Source organism: Bos indicus, chromosome 2 (assembly GCF_029378745.1).
Source record: "Bos indicus isolate NIAB-ARS_2022 breed Sahiwal x Tharparkar chromosome 2, NIAB-ARS_B.indTharparkar_mat_pri_1.0, whole genome shotgun sequence".
Lineage (NCBI taxonomy): Eukaryota > Metazoa > Chordata > Mammalia > Artiodactyla > Bovidae > Bos > Bos indicus.
In genome coordinates this window covers 133,487,354-133,512,449 of record NC_091761.1, presented here as the reverse complement: position 1 = coordinate 133,512,449, position 25,096 = coordinate 133,487,354, and the positions used below count along the sequence as shown (strand labels likewise).

The 25,096-nt window shown below is 54.7% G+C and overlaps 1 protein-coding gene and 1 non-coding gene across 3 annotated transcripts in view; one reads left to right on the top strand and one right to left on the bottom strand.

Moving 5' to 3' along the window:
* IFFO2 (intermediate filament family orphan 2) overlaps positions 1-19,787 on the bottom strand; it is a 49,664-nt gene extending 29,877 nt beyond the window's left edge. Inside the window, exon 1 of one of the 2 annotated variants that reach the window (XM_070777947.1) lies at positions 18,776-19,787. In XM_070777947.1, coding sequence (XP_070634048.1) covers positions 18,776-19,446 — 671 coding nt within the window. In that variant the 5' untranslated portion in view covers positions 19,447-19,787. The remainder of the gene's footprint in view (positions 1-18,775) is intronic. The other variant, XM_070777938.1, reaches the window with a different exon arrangement.
* Positions 19,788-22,261: 2,474 nt separating this feature from the next.
* On the top strand, positions 22,262-22,425 carry LOC139179071 (U1 spliceosomal RNA). The gene has a single exon (XR_011563476.1). It is a non-coding gene; the product is annotated as a U1 spliceosomal RNA (small nuclear RNA).
* The last annotated feature ends 2,671 nt before the right edge of the window (positions 22,426-25,096 follow it).

Sequence of the window (25,096 nt, the reverse complement as noted above, 5' to 3'; positions counted from 1 at the left end):
AGCAGAGAAGCTTCTGCGACAGTAACACCCCAGCAGAGCACCTTATAGGAGCCGCTAGCCTCCTCATCCCCATTCTGCCGATGGGGACACTGAGGCTCGGAGAGGTAAGGTGACTTGTCCAGGTCTCATAATCGTAATAGTTAACAATATGAAGAGTTAGGATGAGACGTGCACTATCAAGTCATTTAATTCTCACAGGAGCCTTATGAGGTAGATGCTACTAAGTATGCCCATTTTACAGATGAGGAAACTGAGGCACCGGGAAGTGAAGCCACGTGTGCAAGGCCACAGAGCTCAGAAGTGGTCCAGGCAGTCTGGCTCCAGAGCCCAAACTCATACCCACCAGACGCACCTGCCTCTGCCCTCTGTACAGAGCCGCAGATGCTGCGGGAGAACATGGGTCTCTCTGATCCAGGGTCCAGCTGCCCTTCTCTGGGCCACGTGGCCTCATGACAAGAAGGAGAAGGTCAGGGAGTGGGACCTCAATCTCCCAGGGGTCAGTGAGTGAGTGTGAGTGCTCGGTCATGGCCGACTTTTTGCTACCCCGTGGACTGTGGCCCACCAGGCTCCTCTGTCCATGGAATTCTCCATGCAAGAATACTGGAGTGCGTCGTCATGCCTTCCTCCAGGGGAATCTTCCCAACCCAGGGATTGAACCCGCATCTCTTGTGTTTCCTTCATTGACAGGTGGATCCTTTACCACTAGTGGGAAGCCCCCCTCAGGGGTCAGAGCGGATCCAAATGGCATCCGCTCCAAACTGTAAGAGCAAAGCACAGAAACCCCCACCCTGGGCCCCGCTGGGTCCTGACAGAGTGGCCCCTGAAGCGAGGGTCTCCTAGGCCTGACCCAGCCCCCAGGACCCTCAGATGGGCAGGGTTAAAGAGTCTCCAGTCCCCCAAGCTGCCCAAATCCTGCCCGGTGCCCAGCCCGGGGGGAGGCAGAGGGTCACCAATCCCAGCCCTGCCAAGGTACCAGCAGAGATTCCCTTCTCAACTCAAACCCATCTGGGGCTTCTGTTCCCCCCAGACTTGGTCCTCCAGCCACACGGCACCTGGACTCAACAAGAAGCCAAGAAGGAGGTGGTCCAAGGCTGAAGGATGAGGAGCAAGAGCCGGGGGTGGGGGGGGGGGGGGGGGGAGGAGACCCCTCACACAGCCACACTGCTACCCCTTATCTCCAACCCTGAGGTCAACAGACAGACTCAGCCACACCCCAGCGGGTGGCCTGGTAAAAGTGACTCTGCTTCTCGGAGCCTCAGTCCCTCATCCGTAAAATGGGGGAACAACAGTACCTGCCCCACTGGGCTGTGAACATATGCAAGATCACGAACACCGAGCATCTCACATTAGTTCTCACTTTAGCGAGTAGACCTCAATTCCAGCGGCTGGGGCTGGGGTGGGGCCGGAGGGTTGTTGTTTCAGGGTCCAGGGTTCTGGGCTTGACTGAGATGCACCATTCTGCCCCTCAGAGGCTTCATTCTCTGGGTCCTTCTCCCCAGTGCTGGGGCTGGGGTGCTTGGTATCCAAGTAGCCAGCACATGCAGGCCCTTTACCCACTGGATGAATGAATGAGCTTGTGGGCTGGAGCCCCACGGGCAGCAGCAAGCAGGCCTGGGTGTATGTCCCACTCTGCCTGCATCCCAGATGGTCCCGGGACCCATTCACTCAAGGAAGCTCTGACCACCCCTGGGTGCTCAGGCTCTCCCTCTGCCAGCCACCCCCTCCAGCAGCCTGCCAGGGCTGGGCCCTTTCCCAACCTGCCGGCCTCCCAGGGACAGACGGCTGGTCCACGCCCACCCCAGCAGGCGCACAAAGGCAGCAGGCAGCCTCCTCCTGGTGACTTGGCCTTGGGACAGATGGATCCTGGTGTGACGTCTGCCAAGCCAGCTGGCCTGGCTGCTTTAAGGGGCCAGGATACCAGCTGGGAGTCCTGTCCCAGCAGGCAGGGCTCTTAACCCCTTCCTGACCCTGCCATGAGACTCGGCGTCCCCCTGACCCCTAATCACTGTCCATAACGGTCAGGCCTCCTGCCCTCCACCCTCGGAGGTGAGGGGCCTCCCAGGGAGAGGCTTGCTAAACGGGAGTCAAAAAGGCTGTGGAGTGAAAGGGAGCCGCAGGGCAGACAGGAGTGGAGGAGGTCCCACCACTCTGCTCTGAGGCAGGCCCGCCCGCCAGGAGTCTGCAAATCCAGAGGGCAGGCAGGAGGGTGCTGGATCCTGGCCGGGGAGCCCCATGGAGCCAGCTGCCTTGCTTCCAGGATGCCCATCCAGGCGGAGACTGCCAGGTCCAAAGGCCGTCAGCTACCTTTATCTGGCGGAAAAACCCACTCCCCAACCCAATCGCCTAGAAACAGCACTGGCCTGCGAAGGAGACCCAACCCCAGCAGCCTGACCGAAGGTGCCAGACACGCTGCTCAGCCTCTCTGGGCCTCAGTCTCCCCATCAGGAAAGCTAGGCCTGGGAGATCCCTGGGCTCCAGGGCCACTTTCCGTCAGAGGGCGGGATGACTCCAGGAGAAGGAATGTGCTTCCTCCCCGCCCCACCCCCAGGAACTCGTGGAATCCTAGAGGGACCAGTCAGATCCTTTCTCCACCAAGAGCATGTCCCAACCACGACTGGAGCGCAGGCATGAGTCAAGAGGACTTCAGACAGAAAGAAAGGAAGCTTCTGGGATTCAGAAGGGGACTGATGAGGCCTGCAGAAGGCAGGGAGGGTCTTCACCAGGCAATGCCCCACCCAACCCCCTACTGGACAGACTGCTAAACAAAGGGAAATGCAGCACGAGGATGGGGCCAGAGACCAGGAAGGGTTTCCCAGCGGAAGAGGCTACAGAAGAATTACAGAGGATTACAGAAGATGCCTCGAGGGGAAAGCTCTGGAATGTCCTTCCCAGGCAGTAAAATCTCTAATGGGATTTGCAGAGGTCCTACCCTCAAGGCCAGAGAAGAACAGATGACCGCAAGAGACCCTCTGCAGACAGCAAGCCAGTCTCCACAGCAAAGCAGGGCCTCAGAGTCTCTGCACTTGGGTGTGCAGCCAATCTGATGTCCCAAATGGACAACGGGAGTCATCTCAGGGCACAGCACAGCCAGGTTCAGCTGCGGCCTGGGGCCTGCATGCCAGTCCAACCAGCATCTCAGGACAGAAGCTGCAGAGGACTTGAGAAAAGCCCAAGAACACATCAAAACAACCAAGGAGGGAAGGACAGGGCCAGAGGGCTGCCAGCCAGGAGTGCAGCTGCCTGTCAGCCCAGCAGAGATGCAAGAACATGGGACTGGGGTACACAGATGTGGCCCGAGTCCCAAGTCTGCCACCAACGCTGGGTATAACCTTCAGCAAGTGACTAAGCCTCTGAAAAGTGCGTGTTGGGGGAGAAATGAAGCATCTCTAAGGACTCTTGCAGCTCTGATTTAACAATAATTTGGCGAACTCCCTAGGGATAGGAGTCTGCCATCATCCCCAGAAGCCAAGCATAGGGCCAAGCACAAGCACTCTAAAAATGGTGGACGGATGGATGAAGGGATGGATAGAGAGGAGGGTGGATGGATGGAGGGAAGAAGGGATATATGGATGAATACAGGGATGGATGGATGGATGGATGAATAGAGAGACAGATGATGGATGGATGGATAAATGGATGGATAGATGGATGGATGAATAGATGATAGATGGATGGATGGATAAATGGATGATGGATGGATGGGTAAATGGAGGGATGGATGGATGAATAAATAGAGAGACAGATGATAGATGGATGAATGGATAAATGGATGATGGATGGATGGATGGGTAAATGGATGGATGGATGGAAGGGTGGATGGATGGATGGATGGATGGATAAATGGATGGTGGCTGGGTAAATGGATGGATGGATGGAAGGGTGGATGGATTGATAGATGGATGAATAGATGATGGATGGATGGATGGATAAATAGATGACAGATGGATGGATGGGTAAATGGATGGATGGATGGATGAAGATGAATGAATAAATAGATGATGGATAAATAAATGGATGGATGGATGAATAAATAGACAGATAATAGATGGATGGATAAATGGATGATGGATGGATGGATGGGTAAATGGATGGATAGATGGATGAATAAATAGATGATGGATGGATGGGTAAATGGATGGATGGATGGATCAAAGGGTGGATGGAAGGGTGAATGGATGGATGAATAGAGAAGTGATGGAGAGATGGATAAATGGATGGATAGAAGGGCAGATGGAAGGGTGGATGGATGGATGATTAAGTGGAGGAGTTCCTGAAAAAGAAGAGCAGAAGGTCTTCAGCGTCTGCTGGAACGATTCCTTACTCTTGCCCTCAAGGCCTCCCTGGAACCACCTTCCCAGGATACAGACCTCCCAGCATCCAACCCCCCTTCTCTAATTTGTACACAGAGGTGTACACACCTACGCACACATACTTAAATATGCAACAGGCTCCAAGCACTGTGACCCAACTCTGAATCCTGAGAATGGAGGCTCTGGTTCCCAAAAACCGTGAGACCTATCTGCTCCAGTCTACCCCCGGGGTGCTTCCACCTCCTGAAGCACCCTCCCAAAGCTGGGTCTGGAACGAGGCTGGACAGTGGTGGAAGCCCAGTGACAATCCTCTAAGACCCAAATTCACACGCCAGCTCTGCCCCTTTTCAGGCCACGGCAAGTGACAAGTCGCTTCACCTGTGGAGACTCAGTTTCCCCGTCTGCACAGTGGGCACAACCACACCCACCCTTCAAGAGTCTTGTGAGGTTTAAGAATCTTGTGCAGTAAAAAAAAATGGCTGTGAAGTTTTAAACTGTATCAGCCACACGGGATGCTCTCGGGGAACCATGAGGGGAATATTACGGGGTTCCAAGATCCTGGCTTCCTTCTGGGAGGAAGTGAGGGCGATCCGAGCCTCCCAGGGCTTCTCTGCTTGGGCCCTGTGATCCCTTCCACCTTGTTTCCCACCTTGGGGGTGGGTGATAGCCAGGACTTAAGCCCAGAAGCTACAAAGCAGCCTTTGTCTCGGAGACAAAACCCTAAACCGGCTGCCTTGACGTCAGCCCTGGGCAACCAGTGCCAGGACAGCCTTCAGCATCACCCCTCTGCCAAGGTCTGGGAGTGAGGGCTTCACCCACAAGCCCCGGCAGAGACAGCCTGTGGGCTCACAAGAACCTGGAAGCCACCTGCCCGTGGCTGTAAGAAGGAACAGCTGCCCCAGTGACCCCTGAGGTGCAAGACAGGACTTGACCCCCGTCCCCTGTATCTGAGGCCAAGGGCCGGGGCCAGGAACACATACCCATTCCTCAGCCTGGGAGACTGAGTCAGGGCTGAGGCTAGAAGAGTCCACCAGGTTCAGGTTCAAATTCGAGCTCTGCCCCTCCACACGATGAGACCTCAGGACAGGGCTACCTCCTGAGGCCGCCTCCGCATCAAGCTGCTGGGACTTGGGAGGCAGGGACAGAGAGAGACTCCCCGTTCAAGACCACCCTCCAACAAGGCCCCTGGGAGCCTCAGGGTCCAGGGGACACAGCGCGCTGGTCGCAGCCTTGGGGGCCAGGTCTTGCCCTACAGTGACCCTCTGCCGACAACCTGCTGGGGAGGACGGGGGATGGGACCTCCTCTTGGCTGGTCAAGAGGGTGGCTGGGCTGGGGAAGGGAAGTGCTCTGAACACAAAGGCCACTCTGCAGCCGGAAGCGGAAGCGGGAGGGCCGAGTCTCTGCTCACTGTGTGGGGCCTGGGGGCTGGGGAGGCAGGGCCGGGCTGAGACAGGCACAGAGCAATAGCAGCTCAGGGGCCTGCACCACACTTGGCCCTCGGTGTGCCCCATCTCACTGAAGCCTCACTGCAACCACGAGCTAAGGCTGTCAGCCCCATTTTACAGATGAGAAAACTGAGGCCTGGGGTGGTGATGCGAAACCCAGGTAGTCCCACTCCAGGATCAGAGCTCCCACCCAAGTGAAAGCCCTGATCACAGGCAGACTGTATAACCAAGGAAGAGGGAACAAATCGTTTCTTTTTAAAGCCCCATGGATCAACCCTGAGTGTTCATTGGAAGGACTGATGCTGAAGCTGAAGCTCCAATACTTTGGTCGCCTGATAGGAAGAGCCGAGTCATTGGAAAAGACCCTGATGCTGGGAAAGACTGAAGGTGGGAGGAGAAGGGGACGACAGAGGTTGAGATGGTTGGATGCCACCACTGAGCAAACTCCAGGAGATTGTGAAGGACAGGGAAGCCTGGTATGCTGCAGTCCATGGGGTCACAAGGAGTCAGACATGACTTAACGACTGAACGACGACAACAACAATGGATGTATTATGCCTTAAGGCCCAGAAAGGAACAACCTATAAATTAGGGACCCCTGAACTCAGCCTCAGGTTAATCCTGGCTTGTCTGTAGCCTGGTGAGCGTCAGCCTGTCTCCCAACATGAACGAGTCCTAATGTTGTAAACGTCAGTATTTTATTTAAAGGCAAGTGTAAAACCAGTTGCAATGTAATATTAAGATTTTCCATAGCTAATTGTATAAACGTCCAAACATAGTACTTGCCAGGGCACAGCCCCAGACTGCGGACTCAAGAAACACGGTCGTTGTGGGGACTGGGGGATCAGCCTTTGTAGTTCACCCAGTTCCTCACTATGGGCAAAGTCCTCAGACCTCCAACTCCAGGGCTCACTCCAGAGAAGAGGGGATGGGAATGGCCCTCACTGGGCCAGGCTCATCAACAGTGCTGTGGGTCTTGCTGTCCCGTTTTATACCAGAGGAAACCAAGGCACAGAGAAACGCACAGCTGAGCACACAGCTGGCAGACAGGGTCAGCCGGTTGGCCAACATCCCAAGACGTGAGCATCAGGCTGAGTTTAGGGAGGTGCGTCCTGTGACAAGGAGACGAACCCAAGACAACCTCGGATATCTCCTGTGCAGCTCTGCAGCACCGGGGACCCAGCTGTCTGGCCAAGAGGCAGGGTTCACTCGGTCCCTGTGGGCGCCACCTCGACAGGCTCCAAGACTTCTTCACTCTAAGCTCTCTGACCTCTGGGAGTTTTCCAAGCCCCTCCTTAAAGGACCAGCAGCCTCCGGAAGGATCCCTTAGCTCAAGGGTTTCAAAGGAACCCTGTTTAGGGACTGGGCTCTAGCCCCTGCTGTGCTATGTGAGCTCAGGAGAGCTGCTCTCCTTCTCCGGGCCTCAGTTTTCTCATCTGTAAAATGGCCGTGGGTATTTAAGTGGGAGTAGAGAGCAAAAGATATAACTCTGAGGGATGAACTCGCAGAAGGTCTTCTTCAAAAGACAGCAGGCACATCTAGGTATCTGGGATGACAGGAGAACGATGTCTCCTGGAAGCAGGGGAGGGACTAGATGATCTCAGAGAAAGCCTCAAACCCTCTGGGCCCACCAGGAGGTCAGAGGAAGGTGTGCGGGAGGGCGGTCAGCTGGGAGAGTAATGGTGAGCCACCTAGTTCCCGCAGCCCCAAACTGCGTCTAGAACCGCGTCGAATTCTAGGTCTGGACCTTGATGGTGGCCAGGGAAGCTGAGGCCCCCGGGACGGCACTGCCCTCTAACCCTGCAGGTACCTCTCTCACCAACCTCCTCTGCCCTCCACCACGATGTCAAGACCCTAGCCCCATAGTGCAAGGGGTGCGGGGTAAGCAGAGATGGGGTACTGACCCCAGGGTGCTCCACGTCCAGAGGGGAGAGACATAGGCTCCTGGCCCCACGCTCACAGACACACGGGCTCATGGAGCCTCGCAGGAGGCAAAGAGCTCCCACCCAGGCCTGGCATCGAGCAGGGGTAAGAGACCAAAACAAGGAAGAAGAGAGAGGGAGAGAGGATGAGAGACAGCCAAACTGAAGACAGGGAGCCCAGAAGGGGAGGGAGGGGCGGAAGGGGGAGGGAAAGAACAGGCAGGCCTGGCGGTGTCCCGACGCCGGCGGCCGCCCGGGAGCCACCAGCCCGGCCCTCTCAGCTCCCGGCCTCTGCACAAACTGCTCTCTCCGCCTGCAGCACCCTGTGCCCCCTCTCTTCCACTCTTACTCGACCTTCCGAACAAAACTCAGCTGCTGTCTCCTCCAGGAAGCCTTCCTTGACTAGCCTTAAGCTGGCTCAGCTGCCTTCCAGAATCACTGGGTTTCAGGCACTACAGAGTCCCACCAGGGTCCTCTCTGGTCCAGCATTCTGACTTTGCAACGGGCTTTCCCTAAATCAATTCTGGTCTCAGTCTGCCCCTCTTCCCCGGATGGCCTTCTACCCATTACTACAGCTGGCCAGGGCAAGTCGGGGAGGTACCCACGGGTCCTGGGAAGATGTCCTGACCCTGCCCAGAGAGGAGCCTGTCTGCCGGAGAATTTCACAAGGTCCACTTAGACCAGCAGCTCTTCCCCTCCCCCCCAGACGGCCAACAGGCGGCAGTGAGCCAGGAAGCTTCTTAAATAACCCAAGTAATAAAAGTGGCCAATTAAGAGGGTGGAAGGCAGTGTCTCCACTGCGGGGGTGTCTCTCCATTGAGCTGCAGACGCGCAGGGGGCTGTGTGCAGGAGCACATTCCGAAGTCGGAGCACGGAGGCCAGAGAGCGCTGAGCAAGCATCTCGGAGCCAGCCCCTGCCCGGCGCGGCCCAGGCCAGGGCCCCAGCGCCCCCCGCCCCTCCCCACAGAGCCCGCAGCCTCGCTGAGCTTCATCACGATAGCTGCCCGTGCCTCAGCGCAGTCCTCCCCTTTCTCTCGCCACTCATGCAATAGGGCTGGTGGTCCTCATGCCGCAGATAAGAAATCAAGGTCTCCCTCAAGGTCACGGGGCTGATTAAGCGGTGGAAACACTCCTGGACTCCTCTCTCCCTGACCTCCAAGTCATGCACAAAGGCTCTTCTCTGAGCTGTTTCTTTTCAAAGGTTTTGTCCAGCACCCCATCCCAGCTTGACTTGCGACCAAGGGAAGATGTGCTATTAAGGCAAGGTGAGGACAAGACCTTTCATGGAACTTCAAGTGGCCCCTGGTTGCCCAGGAAGCTGGAGAAGAAGCGTCTGCGTGGGTTTGGGCCCAGGGCCTCCGAGCATGGTCATCACAGGCACAGCACGCGACAATTTATAAAATGCTGCCACAGGGATCACTTGGTTTAATCTGCCAAACAGCCTCATGAAGCCAGGTTTATTACCCCCATTTCACAGCAGGGAAAACTGAGGCTCAAAGCAAGAAAGCTGCCTGCAATTGATATGCCCCTTCCTGGGTACCACAGAGTGTAAGAGGTTGGGTCTGGAGCCTGACTTCCTGGGTTTGAATCTTGGCTTGCTGCTTCCTGTCTTGGCCCTCAAGGTCTCAGTTTTAGCATCTCTAAAATGGGCCACTGACAGTTTGCAACTCATAGGGTTATTGTGAGGTTCCACGAATAAACTGCTTTGAATAGCACCTGGCAGAGTGTAAATGGTATAGAAACATTTTTTAGCTAATTAATTACTGTTTACCGTGCCCGTAGTCTGCACGGGTACTATTTGGGCAGGGATTGTAACGTGGTATTGTCCCATTTGCCTGGTTCCCCAGACCCTGGGCTGCTGAGGGCAGGCGCTGTGCATGCTTCACCCCAGTGCCCAGCACGGGGCCTGGAACAAGGTGGGTGCCCAGCCACTGTCCAGAGAACAGAACTCCAGCTTCTCGGACACCCATACCCAGCAGTCTCATCTTCCCCACCAAGAGACACAGGATGACTGTAACAAGTTCCCCATTCCCTGGCGAAGTTCACAGCACCCACCGAAAGCAGAAGTCAGACCTGAGCCCAGGGCACAGGCCGGCTTCCCTCCGGCCACCGGAATGCCCGCTGCCCTCTCCTGCTTATCATCAGGCATGGAGAGCCCTGACCACTGCCCAGGGGGCCCTCGGTGCTGGGCATGACAAAGGAGCATTAACTTGGAGTGTGAGCCCCAGATCCTGCCCAGATCTCCTTTCTGATCTAAATCAGATCACATGGAAAGTGCTCGGCAGGTAATGATTCGTGTTCCCTGCTCACTCTCCCTCCCTCCTTCCCCACCCACCTGGATATGCCAACTAGGAACTCTCCCCTACCCAGAGCTCAGTCCTCAGCGAGCAGTGGGGCTGGACCGCCCCCAAAGCCGCCCGGGAGGCTCATCTGCTTGCCCCTGGCACTGATTCATTGGCTTCACAAGAAAATAATTACTCTAAAGTCACAGCAGGAAGTCCTCCCCGCGTGGCAGCCACCTCCTGTTCTGCCACCCGCCGCAGCATTGCTGTGAGGCGGGGAGACCCACCCCTCAGCCTGCCTCCTGCCTGCCTCCCGCCCTTCACCAGCTTCAGGAGCCTTCAGCATCTTTCCGGGGAGGAGCCTGAACCTGGGGTCTGGAGACCCAGGCTGCCCTCCTTTGAGATCTGGGGCAGATGTCTTCACCCTTCTGAACCTCTCATCCGTAAAATGAACAGTAATCAATTCCCACTTCTCGGGATGGCTCTAATAAATAAATCTCACTTATTGAAAGATTTCCTCCCAAGGCCTAGCACATAGTAGGTACTCAATGATGGCGACTAACCCATTATGATTTATTTTAAACCTTTTGGCCAATGTTTCCACATCCCACGGTTTCAGTTGATTTTTATATCAACCCTGGGAAGCAGAACTCATAAGAAACTTTATCCCCATTTTACAGAGCAATTCATCAAGGTACAAGAGATTAAACAGCATGCACAGAATCCAGGTCACTCTAGGAAAGTCACAGAGACACCAGTCTTTCCGTGGTCCCCACTGCCAGGTGGGCAACGGGAAGCTTAGCCCACAGCACAGGCAAACCAGGGCCATGACCAGGGTGCCCCCGGGGCCCCTGGGCAGCTCTAGCTGCCCCCTGCCACACCTGGGGGGCTCAGCCAGGCCACAGCCCCCGGAGGGAACCAGTGGCATTTGCCAGGCTTAAGTACTGAATGACAACTACTCTTGTACCAGGAACTAGGGTAAAAAACCACATCCTGCCCAGGAAGCCAAGCAGGGGTGCCCCTTGGGGGTGGGAGGGCACTGCCCTGGCAGGCATCAGCAACCTTCACCAGCTTCGTTTCTGGCCTAGAATCTTCTAAGCACCTCACAGCCAGTCATGCCCAGAGGCTGCACCACCCCCAGATGCTGCCAGCAAGGTCAGGGACCACCCTCTCCCCAGGGCCCAGCCTGGTTCTTGACTTCTGCCCACCTCACAAAGCTGGCACTACCCAGCCCTTAGGGCGCCCACCCTTCCGCCCTGTGAAATCTGGCCATGTAACTCTTAGAACTTCACGGTCTACAATGTGCTGTAGCCATGTGAGCCCATGGCCTGTCCTTCGGTGTCGGGACACAGATTTCAGCAACCCCCTTTTCCAGATGAGAAAACTGAGACTCAGGGAGACAAAGGGAAAGCCATCTGTATATCCCGTGCTGGGGGCCCAGCGTTTGGCATCAGTAGATGGGTTTTCATTCAAACTTGTTGGAATGATGTGTCAGGACCAGAGTCCTGGTCTCCCGACTCCAGATCCAGACCTTTCGCTCAACAAGCCGCAGGCCGGCCAGATGTAGAGTCCACGTGTGTCGGTCACCCATGGCCACGCAGGCCTACTGGGGCCTGCCAGCACGCAGCAGCCAGGCACACAGAGCCTCCCTCACTGCACAAGTACTTGCTCAGCTCGGACGCCGGCCAGAACCTGGCTTGGCTCTGTGTGTACAAGATGAAGAAGGCAGACCCGGAGCCGGCCCCCACAGAGCTTACAGTCGAAGGAAGGGTTAGGGTTAGGGTAGCTACGTTCAGGGTGGAGGGTGCTGTGCCAGGGGAGGCAGTGGGCGCTCAGGAATGCCTGACGGAAGGTCAGGGGAGAGCCCAGGGAACGACAGGGCTGCCTCCCTCCCTGCCGTGCGCCTGCAGCCATCTGTGACCTGGGAAATAACCCGAGCGCCCGGCCGCAGCGCATTGACAGGATCAAAAGCCAGGACTCTGCAGGCAACGCCCACAGCCTCCGCTGTCACTGACTCGTGGCACGGTTCAGATGAATTCCCCTGGAAGTCCACTCATCTCCTGGCGGCAAAGGACGTGTGCAAGCTCTCTGTCTACCCTTCTGTGTCCTTCAAATCCTGACACGTGTGGAGATGCAGGCACGGGCTTGGAGAGAGAGCCTGACGGCGCATGTGTACATGAGCGTGTGCGCACGCGTGTGTGTGTGTGTGTGTGTGTGTGTGTGTGTGTGTGTGTGTGTGAGTGTGTGGCTCCGCATCCGGTGGCCAAGGAAAAAGCCCCGCCTCGAATTCCTGGGAGAAGGAATCTTTAGCGTCAGCTGTCTCCCTGCTTCCTGCTTCCTTTACTTTTCTGGGACCTCATTCCCTTCCTTCTAGCGTAAGGCTCTGAAAATCCCTCCCAAATTTGTCCCCAGAGAGCCTGCCAGCCAAACCAAGAGATGCTGGAAGACGAAGGAGCTAAATGGAGTGGGGTTTGTGTGTTTCTTTTAAAGGAGGCTGGCAGAAAGGGCAGGGGGTGACCGGAGATTTCCGGAGACACAAATCAACCAGTAAGAGTAGGAAGAACAGCCTCCTTAGATGCTGGACAAAGAAGCAGCCCTTTCTCCCTCCGCCCCCAGCACCATCTCTGGCGCCTTCCAGGGGACAGAGAGCGACGACGTGTCCTGAAATGGATGTGCCCGGCGTCCAGTGCCTTGCCGAGAAACCCTTGTAAAATGAAAGGAACAGATATCGCTGGGGGTGGGAGGCGGGGGTGCTCTGGGATGGGGGATGTTCCGGGAGCCTGCCTCATGTGCTTACCCCAGGCGCTGACTTACCCCCTTCTGACCTCTAGGGGAGTTAGTCTCCCTCTTTCACAGATAGCAGCGGGCCAGTCAGCTCAGAGAGGCCACGCAACTGCCCACAGTCACGCAGAGACTGGGAGAGCTGGGATTCGATCCATGCTTCCTCCAGCCAAAGCTGCCCCCTCCCCCACCGGGACAATCAGAAATAAAGAAGCTGTATCTGCAGCGGCTTCAGAAACAATGGAAGTGCGGGGAAAGAAGTCCTCTGAGCAGCTTTCTGGGGAAGTCTTGTGGCTTTGGGGCACTCGGGGGCCAACACCCTCCTGCCTGGGGCGTGATGGCAAAAAGACAAGGGACAGTCCAGCGGGCATCCCCCCAGCCCCTTTCTGGAGCTCTGCATTCGGGCTGACAGCCCGGCCCCTTCCGGCTCAAGATCAGAAATAGCTGTTACAAAAGTCCCTCCCATCCCCGAAAGTAGCTTTTTAAAAAATGCTTAAAGGCAGACACATAAAAAGGTGGAGAGCGTTCTGCCAAGTCCCGACAGAAGGCAAATGGTGCAGGCATCGCCTCGGGGCAGGAAACAAAACTTTCCATGACAGATGGACGTTCTGCCTGTCTTTGTGGGTCAGCTCCCTCTGGGCCTCAGTTTCCCCGTCTCTAAAGCGAAAGTATTCCGCTGAATCAGCAATTTCTTTCTTTTCTGCTAAACTGTAAAATGCTTGGTTTCCAAACAACTCTCCCTCAGAATATCAATTTGAGAGCCACGAAAATGGAGCTGCTGTGGTTGATGGGGGCGAAATCCTAGGTGGTCTGCCCCTAGCTGTTCCCCAAATCACCTCACAGCACCCTGCTCCAGATCCCAGGGCTCCAAAGAGCCCACCTGAAAACCACCAGGCTGAAGGATCACCATGGTCCTCCAGGACCTCAAACAGAGCTCCAGTGAAAACAAACCTAGACCTCCAGGCAGACCAGAGTCGGGGCACAGACACTCAGCAACGTGCAAGGGCTGGGAACAAAACCAGCCCGGTCCAAACCATGCTGGGCCTGGGGCGGGAGAGGGGGCGGCCGGGGACAGAGAAAGGCCCCCCTGCCCTCCCAGGAGGCAGACAGAGCAGCCCTGACTTGGACCCTCCAAGTCACAGACAGAAACGCTGAGCGAGCTGGGAGGGAGGGCCTATAGGAAGCCTGTTGGGTATAGAAGACCTTCGGCTCAGAAAGAGCAGCGCCTGGCCCTAGGTTACACAGTGCCTCACAGCAGGGTGGGGTCTGGAGAACTCCAGGCACTGGAGTCTGGGTCCCTAGGATGCCCATTCTGAAAACACTCCGCCTGCCTAAAGTTCAGCTACATTCGGCAGGAATCTCCCAGGGAAAGGCCCCCAGCCTGCAAGCTCAGAACAGGATATTTCGGTGACACTATGTGGAGACAGGGTGCCGATGTTTGTTTTGGTTTCCAAATCAACGCTTGACAACCTTGTCAGCTACGGTTTCAGTGACCACACTTCCCGCATGGTAAAGAGCTCGGAGCTGATTGGCCCAAGGGGAAATCAAAGCAGGAGTGAACAGGGTGAGCCCAGGCATCCCAGGCCAGGGGCTCTGGTTTGGGTAAGCGTTTCCAAAACATGGATCCTATACCAATGACGCACACGAGATGATGTGCGCTGGTACACAGAAGGTAACTTTTTAAATTTACATTTTATTGACTATGTGAGTGCATAAACAAAATGTGGTCTACCCACATGGAAGAATATCATTCAGCATTACAAAGGGATGTACTGCTGGTATAAGCTACAGCCTGGATGAATCTCACAAACATCATCTGAGTGAAAGAAGCCAGGCAGAAGCGACAACATGCTGCCGGACCCCGTTTATATGACGAGTCTACAGAGACAGGAAGCCGGTCTGTGGCTGCTGGGCTGGAGGAGAAGTGCGGATTCACTGCAGAGGTGCAAGAAAGATCTTTTGGAGATGATGTGAGTGTTATAAAACTGGACTGTGCTGATAGTTGCACAGCTCGATGGATTGACTAAAAATCATTGAACTGTATGTGTAAAACGGGAGAATTTTGCGATATGCAAATTATACCTCAATAAAGCTGGCTGAGATGGCTGGATGGCATCACTGACTCGATGGACGTGAGTCTGAGTGAACTCCGGGAGCTGGTGATGGACAGGGAGGCCTGGCGTGCTGCGATTCATGGGGTCGCAAAGAGTTGAACACAACTGAGCGACTGAACTGAACTGAACCGAACACTGGCTGAAAATTTAACGTTCAAAAAACTAAGATCACAGCATCTCTGGTCCCATCATTTCATGGCAAATAGAAGGGGAAAATGTGGAAGCAATGGCAGATTTTATTTTCCTAGGGTCCAAAATCACTGCAGACGGTGACTGCAGTCATGAAATTAAAAGACACTTGCTCCTTGGAAGAAAAGCTATGACAAACCTAGACAGCATATTAAAAAGCAGAGACATCACTTTGCTGACAAAGGTCCATCTAGTCAAAGCTATGGTTTTTCCAGTAGTCATGTATGGATATGAGAGTTGGACCATAAAGAAGGCCTGAGCACTGAAGAATTAACACTTTCAACTGCAGTGCTGGAGAAGACTCTTGCAGGTCCCTTGGAGAGCAAGATCAAACTAGTCAACCCTAAAAGAAACCAATTCTGAATATTCATTAGAAGGACTGAGACTGAAGATGGAGCGCCAATATTTTGGCCACCCGGTGGGAAAAGCCAACTCATTGGAAAAGACCCTGATTCTGTGAAAGACTGAAGGGGCAAAAGGAGAAAGGGATGACAGAGGATGAGATGGTTGGATGGCATCACCGACTCAATGGACATGAATCTGAGCAAATGCCAGGAGATAGTGAAGGCCAGGGAAGCCTGGCGTGCTGCAGTCCATGGGGTCGCAGAGTCAGAAACGACTTAGCAACTGAACAGCAACAACAAAGCTGTTTAAAACATTTTACAAAAATAATAATAGAGATGGTGATACGTGACTATGGCCGCGGTTCATGGAGGCAGAACCCCAAAAGTTCCCAGCTTGGAAAACACTGAGCTACACAACCAAGGTTGCCCTTTGGAGAGGCAGAAGAGCATCTCCAAGGCAGCGAGTTCCTCCAGGTGGACAGGGGAAACTCTGGAAACTTTCCTTCCCCAGGACAGGCTCTTTCTTTTGGTCACCTCTTGGGACCCCATGCTAGATATCCTGGAAGTATCTGAAGCCTTCAGTGGCCAAGAGCCCAGGTAAACACACTGGTCTCATTCTCTTATGAGCATAAGATCAGAAGCGGCCTAGGAGTTCAAACTCAGATTTACATATTGCCAAGGCTGGGAAGACTCTTTGAGATCATCTAGTCCAGTGCTTCTTACGCTTTTCAAAAAGGTTGATCATATGCCTGCCCTCTTCCCAAAAGAAAATCCTATGAGAAACCCAAATAAACAAATAAATACAGAATATTATTTGTATGAATCTATTGTAGGCTCAGTGAGAAAACAGTCACCAGTCCTTGAGGTTGACGAGCCCATTTTGGTCTGTTAACACTTAGAACTAGGATTATGGTTGACAGGTCCACCTTCAGTTTAATTCTATCTCTGGTTTGGGCCACAGAGTATCAGGAAAATCCTGACTCACACAGATTAGTAGCTACAAACGGGACCAGCTTTTAGCAGTTTGCTTTCTGATCTCAGAATATTCTTCCGACGAAGAGAAGGCGGGGGTGGCTCTAACTTGACTCTGAACCAACAAATCAACGTTAAGTCGACTTCCAAGAGTTAACAGTAAGAACTCAAAAGTGAGTGAGCATATTTTCATGACCATTTGATATTTTTTTAAACATCAGTTTTTATTTAACATTCAAGGAATGCCTACGGCATCTCTGAGGCAGCCTGGAGCTTCAGGGACACTTCTAGCCCACCCTCTTCTCTCCTTTACAGACAGGGCAACTGAGGCTCGCTCAAAGGAGGAGGCAGATGTGCTCTGGCAAAAATCCCACTTGAGCCCTGAATCAATTTCAGAAAAGATGCATCTCCCCAATTCACCAAAAAAAAAAAAAAAAATGGGGGGAAGAGAAGGTGCACACGCCCCCTACAAGGGTGGGAAGAGACACACACTCACCCTCCACCTGTCTCAGCAGCGCCCATGTCATTCCAGGGCAGCACCAGAAGCTGACATCACACCCCACACCCTGGGTGCAACTTGAACTGGGCATTGCTCAATGCCAATCCATCTCCCTCTAGGACTGGGCACAGTGTTTCCATCTCCTTAGTAGCCAGGTCCAAAAAGTGCGCACACACACACACACAATAAAACAAACACCCCGCAAGCCTGGGGCATGACGACACCATCGGCAGTGGCAGACCAAAGGGCCCTCCCAGTTTCACCATCAAGAGCAAGCGCCTGTTTCCCTGCCCCACCCCAACAAAGCAGCCCACACAGGGCAGAGGGGTGGCCTCCCCATGGCGAGGCACCAGGCCATTCTCGAGTCCTGCAGAGAGACAACCAGCCCAGGAGAGTAGCTTGTCTCCCCCTGGGGTCCAAGACATTTCCCCAGGAAGCCAGGCTCTGCATAGGAGACTGGAGACTCTGGGCAAAACTGCCCCCTTACAGCTTGACAAAGAGTCTCTCATCTTTAATAACGTCAATCTGATTACTTCATACCTTCCAAAAGGCATCACCGGCCTACTCGCCCCTTATACAGCTGTGGGTGGATTTTATCATTCCCATTTCTCTGATGAGTAAACAGGCTTCCAAGTAGTTCAGTGACCACTCAGTTCAGCCAGAGGTTCTCACTGGCAGGTGCTGGAGGTGGCACTTGAATCCTGCCCAGTGGCCAGCCCGCCCAGGTGAGACGAAAAGGGAGGAGACCCATGGCCAGCTGTCTGTGCTCTCGTGAGCACTAGGACACAGGAGCGGAAGGAAAGACGCTTCTCAGGGCATCCTCCAAGCCCTGGGGATCATAGCCACAGTTCCCAACGCAGAGATGCCCATGCCTGGGACAGCAAAGGGCCCTGCTCCCTTCCTGAGACGCTACAGACAAACCCCTCTCCTCTTATCAGTAGGCCGATTAGGTAAAACTGACGGCCAGGTTGCGGGAAGGAGACAATGTCAGTTTCCCAGCTGGGAATCCAGGCTGGGCAGAAATGTGCTAGCCAGTTCAGCAGGCAGTCTGTGCCGCACTCCAGCCAGATCTGGTGGTCTGGGTCCATTCACTGTCCAGGCTTCCAGCCTAAGGTTATCTTTGCTTGTGTAGATAACTCAGTCTTTAGGGCTGAGTTTCTTGGGGGTCCAAAAAAAACCATGAGAATTCGGGGTAGGGAGAAGAGAGGTGAAGGGAGGTGTTTCTAAAACTCGTGGCCAGTCTGATGTAGGTCTTGTTATCCAGTCCAGCCAACCGGACACGAGAGAGCTGGAGCAAGACAGCGGACCCTGGCCTCAGTGCACAGACCCAAGCACTCTGAAACACTTGATTTTTTTTTAAATTCAAGGAAAAATAGAAATTTAGTGGATTACTTAAGAGTTGTTTCTTTTCACCCATTGACAGAGGGGAGCCCACTTTCTACATCCTTGGGGAAAACACCTAAGTTGGAAGACAGACTGGCCAGGAGTATCTCACATCCCAGCTTCACCACCTATTAGCCAAGACCCCTTAGGCAAGTCACTAGCATCCGTGCCTCGGTTTTCTCATCAACAAAGCTAGGATAAGAATGCCCCACACTTTGTGTTGCCATGAGGATTAGGTGACATCACATAAAACACCTACGGTCATTATGTCACCTAGAAAACAATGTGCCTGGTCCGGTGACGGAGCGGAGGTGTCCCCCACGGTAGTCAGCGCCGGTCCCCATCCTCGGAACTAGAAAACCGAGTTTTCCAAGTCTGCAAACACAGCTTCCAGCCCCACCTGCTAGGACCAGCTGGCCGCCCACCCCCTACCCCGGCCCCTCCGGAACGCACACATTCCGGGGCCGCCAGACCCGAACGACCCCCAACCCCCCACCAGGGAGTGCGGGGGGGCAGGGCGGGGTCCCACTCACCTCCGCTTGTACTCGTCGCGCTCGCGCTTCACCTTGGCGAGCACGTTGTAGAGCGCGCGGATCTCGGGCGTGATGGTGTCGATCTGCACGCCCACGCCGTCGGGATGCACCCACGACACTCCGGGGCCCTGCACGGTCTCCACGCCGCCGCCGCCCGTGCGCCGCACCTGCGTGTAGCTCCAGATGGTCCCGGGCAGGCGGCCGTAGTACTGCGGGTGCGAGCCGCCACCGGGAGGCAGGCCGCCCAGGGCCGCGGCGTGGTTGGCGTTGGCGCCGGCCGCCGCGCCGCTGCCCGGCCCGCCGCCGGGCGCGGGGGGCCGCAGCAGCTCCGGCCCGGTCTGCACGGCCTGCTCGCGGGAGAAGGTCTTGTAGCGCAGCCGCCGCTCGCGCTCGCTCTGCTGCTGCTCCAGCTGCTTCTCCAGCAGCCGGTTGCGCCGCTCCAGTTCGTGCACCTTGGCCAGGAAGCAGCGGAAGCGCACGTTGAGCCCCTTGAGTAGGTGGATGTTGGAGCCCAGGTCGTCCCGCAGCGCCGCCGTCACCGGCGACGGCCCGGGCCCGGCCCCGCCGCCGCTGCCGCCCCCGCCGGGGCAGCCCCCAGGTCCGCCGCCGCCGCCACCCGGCGGGCAGCCGAAGGCCAAGGCCATCTCTCCGAACAGCAGCGAGTTCACCATGCGCCGGCCGCGCGGCTCAGGGCCCAGGGCCCGCGGCTCTAGGTGCGGCTCCAGCTCCGGGCAGGGCTCCCGGCGCGGCCGGGACAGGGCGGACGCGGGATCCAGCGCGGCTGGCCGGGCGGTTCCAGATGCGCGCCAGACGCGGCCTCCGCGATGTCGGCGAGCCGGGCCGTCCCCGGGTGTGGGCGCCGCGGCGAGGGAAGGGACTCGGGCAGCAGTGGAGGCCGCGGCGGCTCGCAAGGGGCGGCGAGGGTCCAAGTCCCGGCGCCGGGGGCTGTCGGAGACACTGTGGAAGCGCCGCGGCAGCCGCGCTCAGAGGACTCTCCGCGGGCACTGCCCCTCTGCGGCGGGCCCCGCCCACTGCAGACCTAGGCCCCGCCCCCGGCCGCGCCCCGCCCACCGCGCCTTCCTCTGCGGCGCTCCCGGAGCCGGAGGCCCTGCCCCCAGGTCTCGCCCCGCCCACCGCGCCTTCCTCTGCGGCGCTCCCGGAGCCGGAGGCCCCGCCCCAGGCCCCGCCCAGCCCACCACTGCGGCGCTCCCGGAGCTGGAGGCCCCGCCCACCCCGGTCTCGTCCCGCCCACCGCGCCTTCCACTGCGGCGCTCCGAGAACCGGAGGCCCCGCCCAGCTCCGGACTGGACCCCTCCCTCCCCTGCGCCGGGTCCTGTGGCCCGGCCCGGCTCCGATCCTTCTCCCGGGGACACGGCCAGCAGAACTGCACCAGGCATGCGGTCAGGTGGGATCGCTGCAGAGCCAGCCCGGCCTCTTAAAGGGACCGGCGGCCTCGGCAGCGCTCGCTTCCCCCTCCAGGGAGTCTCCTCCCCCGCGGTCTTTGCCAAGGAGGCTACCCTTTTCTTCCAACCACCCCAGATCCCGCGGTCCCCCATTCCTGCGGAGTGAGGGGGACCTCGGTCCAGAAGGGCTGGGGACCAAAGCATCCGAAGGTGCATTCGCACCCACCCCCAGTCCAGCGTGGCGCGGCCTCAATCGACCTTCCCCGGATGAGGCGGCGCTTGCACCGGCACGTCGCCCACGCAGTGGACCCAGGAGGGCTCCTCCACCGCTTACCCCAGCCTCTCGTCCCGAGATAGGCCTAGGCTATACCGAGCCGGCTGGTCCTCGGGCCCAAAGACGACCGCGCGGATGCTGGGGACCTGCGTAGGGAAACTGAGCTGAGATCCTCCGGCACGTGATACCTGCAAGCTCAGCCTGGGCTGCTACCACTCCCCGGCCCCGAATGATCACCTCCCCACCACCGCACAGGCGGAGATGCAGCTGGCCCCAGAGTGGGGGTCCATTTCATCAACCGCGTGGGGGGCACTTGAGGGCAGAACAGATCTAGAGGGCGGCGCCGACTCAAAGAGGCATTCATTTATTCACTCAAACCTGTTTTCAGATTTACCACCCTAAAAAGACAAGTTCTCCAGTCTCCTGGTGTCTCTTAAGGTGTTGGTCGTTAAGTCGTCTCTGACTTTTTGCGACCCCACGGACTGTAGCCTGCCAGGCTCCTCTGTCCATGGGATTCTGCAGACAAGGATACTGGAATGGGTTGCCCCTCCCTCCTCCAGGGGATCTTCCCCTCCCAGGTATCGAACCCCTCTCCTGCACTGCAGGCAGATGCTTTACCACTGAGCCACCAGGGAAGCCTGGTGTCTCTTAAACCAGTTTGCACACATCTCTGATTATTTTTTGAATACTGATAATAGTTCCCATTATTGAATGCTAAGTATGTATCAGGTGCCATACTTGTTATCCCAATATTACAGAGGTCGCTGAGACCAGTGGAGCAGTGATCCACCCCTAAACACACACTGTAACCTGCCTACACGATGCGGCTGGCCTCTTGTCCATTTCCCCAGTCGAAACCTCAGAGGGAGGTGACCCCCACATTTGAACGCCTGGGGCTGGCAGTGTATGCATTTAACCAGATACGTGGCATGTTCCACATTCTTTCGGCTGCATTTTTTGAATTGCAATTAAATTTTTGTCCTATTAACTTAATGTGTTTGTTCTCTCTCTTTGTGTGTAAGCTTGAGGGCAGGTACCCTTTCTCAGAGGGACAAAGGCTTTGTGTTCTCAGTGACAGAAGAGACATAAAGGAAACACGGGCATGCTCTGGGGTGAGGTCGTGGCTGTGATGTTAGTTGGCTATTTTTGATTCAGTCACAAGAGCAAACCCCAGGTTTCCTTCCCTCAACCCCAGCTCCTTGCTCCATTCCAAACATAGGCTCACCTTTCCAACACCCCCAGCAGAAACTCACCTGTCTTAAAATCTTTCTTTGCCTTACCCAACCAGATGTGATCACTGCTCTTTGGTCTTTGTTCTCTCCTCTCTTGGTAATTTTCTTGTTTATCTAACCTAAAGAATCAAAGCTGTTTGCCTTACAGCAGGAGTTCACGGATTCCCCAGGGTGGGGTGGGGATTGCTAAGGATAGACTTCTGCAAAGTCCATGATATAGACAAAAGTTACATTTTTATTTTCACTAGTACCTGAATCTGGTAAAGCATCTGCCTGCAATGTGGGAGACCCGGATTCGATCCCTGGCTTGGGAAGATCTCCTGGAGAAGGAAATGGCAACCCACTCCAGTATTCTTGCCAGGAGAATCCCACAGATGGATGAGCATGATAGGCTATAGTCCATGGGGTCGCAAAAAGTCGGACACGACTGAGCGAGCTTCACTTCACAGTACCTGAATCAGTTCAGTCGCTCAGTCATGTCCAACTCTTTGCCTGAATGCTATTTAGTATTTCCTTTGATCATGAATGCAGGCAACAAGAAGTCCCTGTGATGTTATTACTAATAGAAATCACGGGTATTTTCACCTGGCAGGGGAGATACCATGATCACGAAGGTGGTTTTCCCAGGGCGAGGCTTATCCATTGCACTCCGGATGTGCTGACCCCTGCGATTTCCCCAAATGTGGGAAACTCGACTGCATAATTTGTGGTAGTGGGGGACTGCGTTCGCGCTTTCCCCTGTGAAAAAAAAAAAAAAGAAATCACAGGTATTTTCAGATCACCTTCAGTTTTTATATATCTCAAAGTATCATTTAAGCTACCATACTCTTAATATCATATTCAATTCACCAGTAAATCTTACTTAATGTATTAATAAACATGTTACTATATCACAAATTTCTTTAGTATTTTGATAGTTGTATTTTAGTAAAATTGTTACTGGTGTCTGAATGCAATATTTTAAAAATTATTATGAGATGGATTCACAGGCTTCCCCAGATGCCCAAAGGGCCTTAACCCACAGAAAGGGTTAAGAAGCCACACCTTGGGAGCAGTTCCCTGCCACCTTTTCTCAGACAGATCTGTCCTGCTAACCACAATGCCCTGGAATCAGGGTGTGAAGCCCTCCTGGAGGGGCTAGGTGGGGTGGGGGCACCTAACTCTGTTCTGGGCCTGGAGAGACCCAAACAGTCCAAGATCATTTACTGACCTCCTGCTTCAGCACAGACCTTGCGCTAATTCTGGGGAAACAGCCGAGAACAATGCAAGAGCTCCAGAAACCCTGGGGGAGCTCGTGGAGACAGACAACACCTCACCCCCAACAGTTGCTACTCCATACCTTCCATCAGGCCAAGGGTCTTGCGCCAATACTAGGTCAAGTTCAGCACTGAACCTCCATATCCCAGCATGATGCCTGGCACGTGACAGGTGGTCAACAAGGATGAGTTTAGGTAAACAACTGGACGAGCTGTTGGCACTGGAAAAAAGTCCCTGTAAAGTACCTAAGAGGTATTCAATACATATTAGGGTTTCACATTTTAATTACATTTCTTTGTCTGATAACTTTATTGAGGCATTTTTTACATATCATGTAATCCACCCATTTCAATGGTTTTTAGTACATTAACCAAATTGTACAACCGCCACTATAAATCAGTTTCAGAAGATGTCATCCCTCCCAGTAAGGTCTCTTTTACTGTTACTGTTTCCGCCTCCCGCCCCAGGCAACCGTGATTGTCTCTCCCTCTCTGTAGATTCGCCTTTTATGGACATTTCCTATAGATGGAATCGTACAATGTGTGATCCCTCTCGCCTGGCTTCTTTCACCAAGTATCGTGTTTTTCAAATTCACATTATAGCATCCGTAGGACCTTCCTTTCTATTGCCAACCTCTTCTAAAATTTGGTAGTTTGAATTTTGCATTACCTTATTTACTTTTCTGCACATCAATTCCTCATCTGGAAATGGGCCTAATAAAAATATCTACCTGGGGACTTTCCTGGTGGCCCAGAGGTGAAGACTTCACCTTCCAGGGCAGGGGGTGCAGGCTCAGTCCCTAATAAGGGAGTTAAGATCCCACATGCCTTGGGCCACAAAAGCAAAACATAAAGTGAGCAATATTATAACAAAAATTCAATAAAGACTTAAAAAAAAAAAAGAATCTCTCCCTGGGAGGGTGGTTAAGGGTTAAATGACTTAATGCATATAAAGCCAGCACGCAGTAAATGCTCAGTAAAATGTTAGCTATTATCACCATTATTTCTTTTTCATTCTTTTTGCTTATGCCAGTGTGAAAAGCCCATAAATGTCTCAAGAAGCAGGGCAAAAAATAAGCCTCTCCCACGATCCCACACCCAGTGGCCTTCCCCGTCATCTGAGCCCAGTTCTGTTGCCAGGAAGAATGAACTGCCCTCTCCCTTGCATCCCCCATTCCCACCCCCAGGCTGCAGTTTCTAGAACATTCCCATCAGGTGTCTTCACGGCGAAATGAAAGACAGCAGTAAAACAGGGCTGCACGGAGAAAAGGGAGTGGCTATTAGTCCCACATGGAGCTCCAGGTGGAAATTAATCCTTTAAAAGGCACAGGCAAATTCTTGAGAGGGCCCATCTCTCCTCCCCCCAAACAATAATGACAATAACAACAGCCAGAAAAAAAAAAGAGCTGGCAGAAAGGGTGACTCTCGCCCATCCCAGCAGCCACGGCACGCTGCCCAGCCTCATCCCTCCTGGGCACCTCCAGGCTTACAGGCGGCTTAAGCTACCTGTTGGCTCAACAATTATTCTGGGTGGGTTTGCCTTCCTCGAAAAGGGCGTGGGTTTCACCGACGTCAGGGCGCCAGAGTGTCCCACTGGCTGCCCAGACAGCCCTCTTCTTGGTCAGCAGAACTCTGGTTGCTCCCAGGGCCTTCTCCAGGCCTCTCTCATGCAGGCCAGCCGGGCGGTATGGCAGTGTGGTTACAGGCAGGGCGTGCAGGGCCAGGCTCAGTCGATCACTGTGTGGCTGTGGGCAAGTTACTCACCTGTTCTGTGTCTCAGTTTCTACCTCTGTAAAATGGGATGGTAGCAGTTTATGGGGTTACCGTGAGGACGAAACAAGTCCACATGGCTGAGAGCAGTGCCTGGCATGCTTTAAGTGCCAGTTATCATGAATCAACATTCCTCAACCCCCTGCCAGGAACTGTTCTGGGGGCGGGGGGTCTTTGAGCTCCATGTGACAGGAAGTAAAGGCTGAGGGTTGCAGAAGCCTAACCAGGGCCATGCTGGATCATTCTAGGGGGAGCCACAAATTTGGATAGGCCCTTGCTTTTAGGCCTTCTTCCATCATTTCCAAATGACTGCGCCTGTTAAACATCTTCTTTGCATGGGTGCCAAGTCGCTTCATTTGTGTCCGATTCTTTGCAACCACATGGAC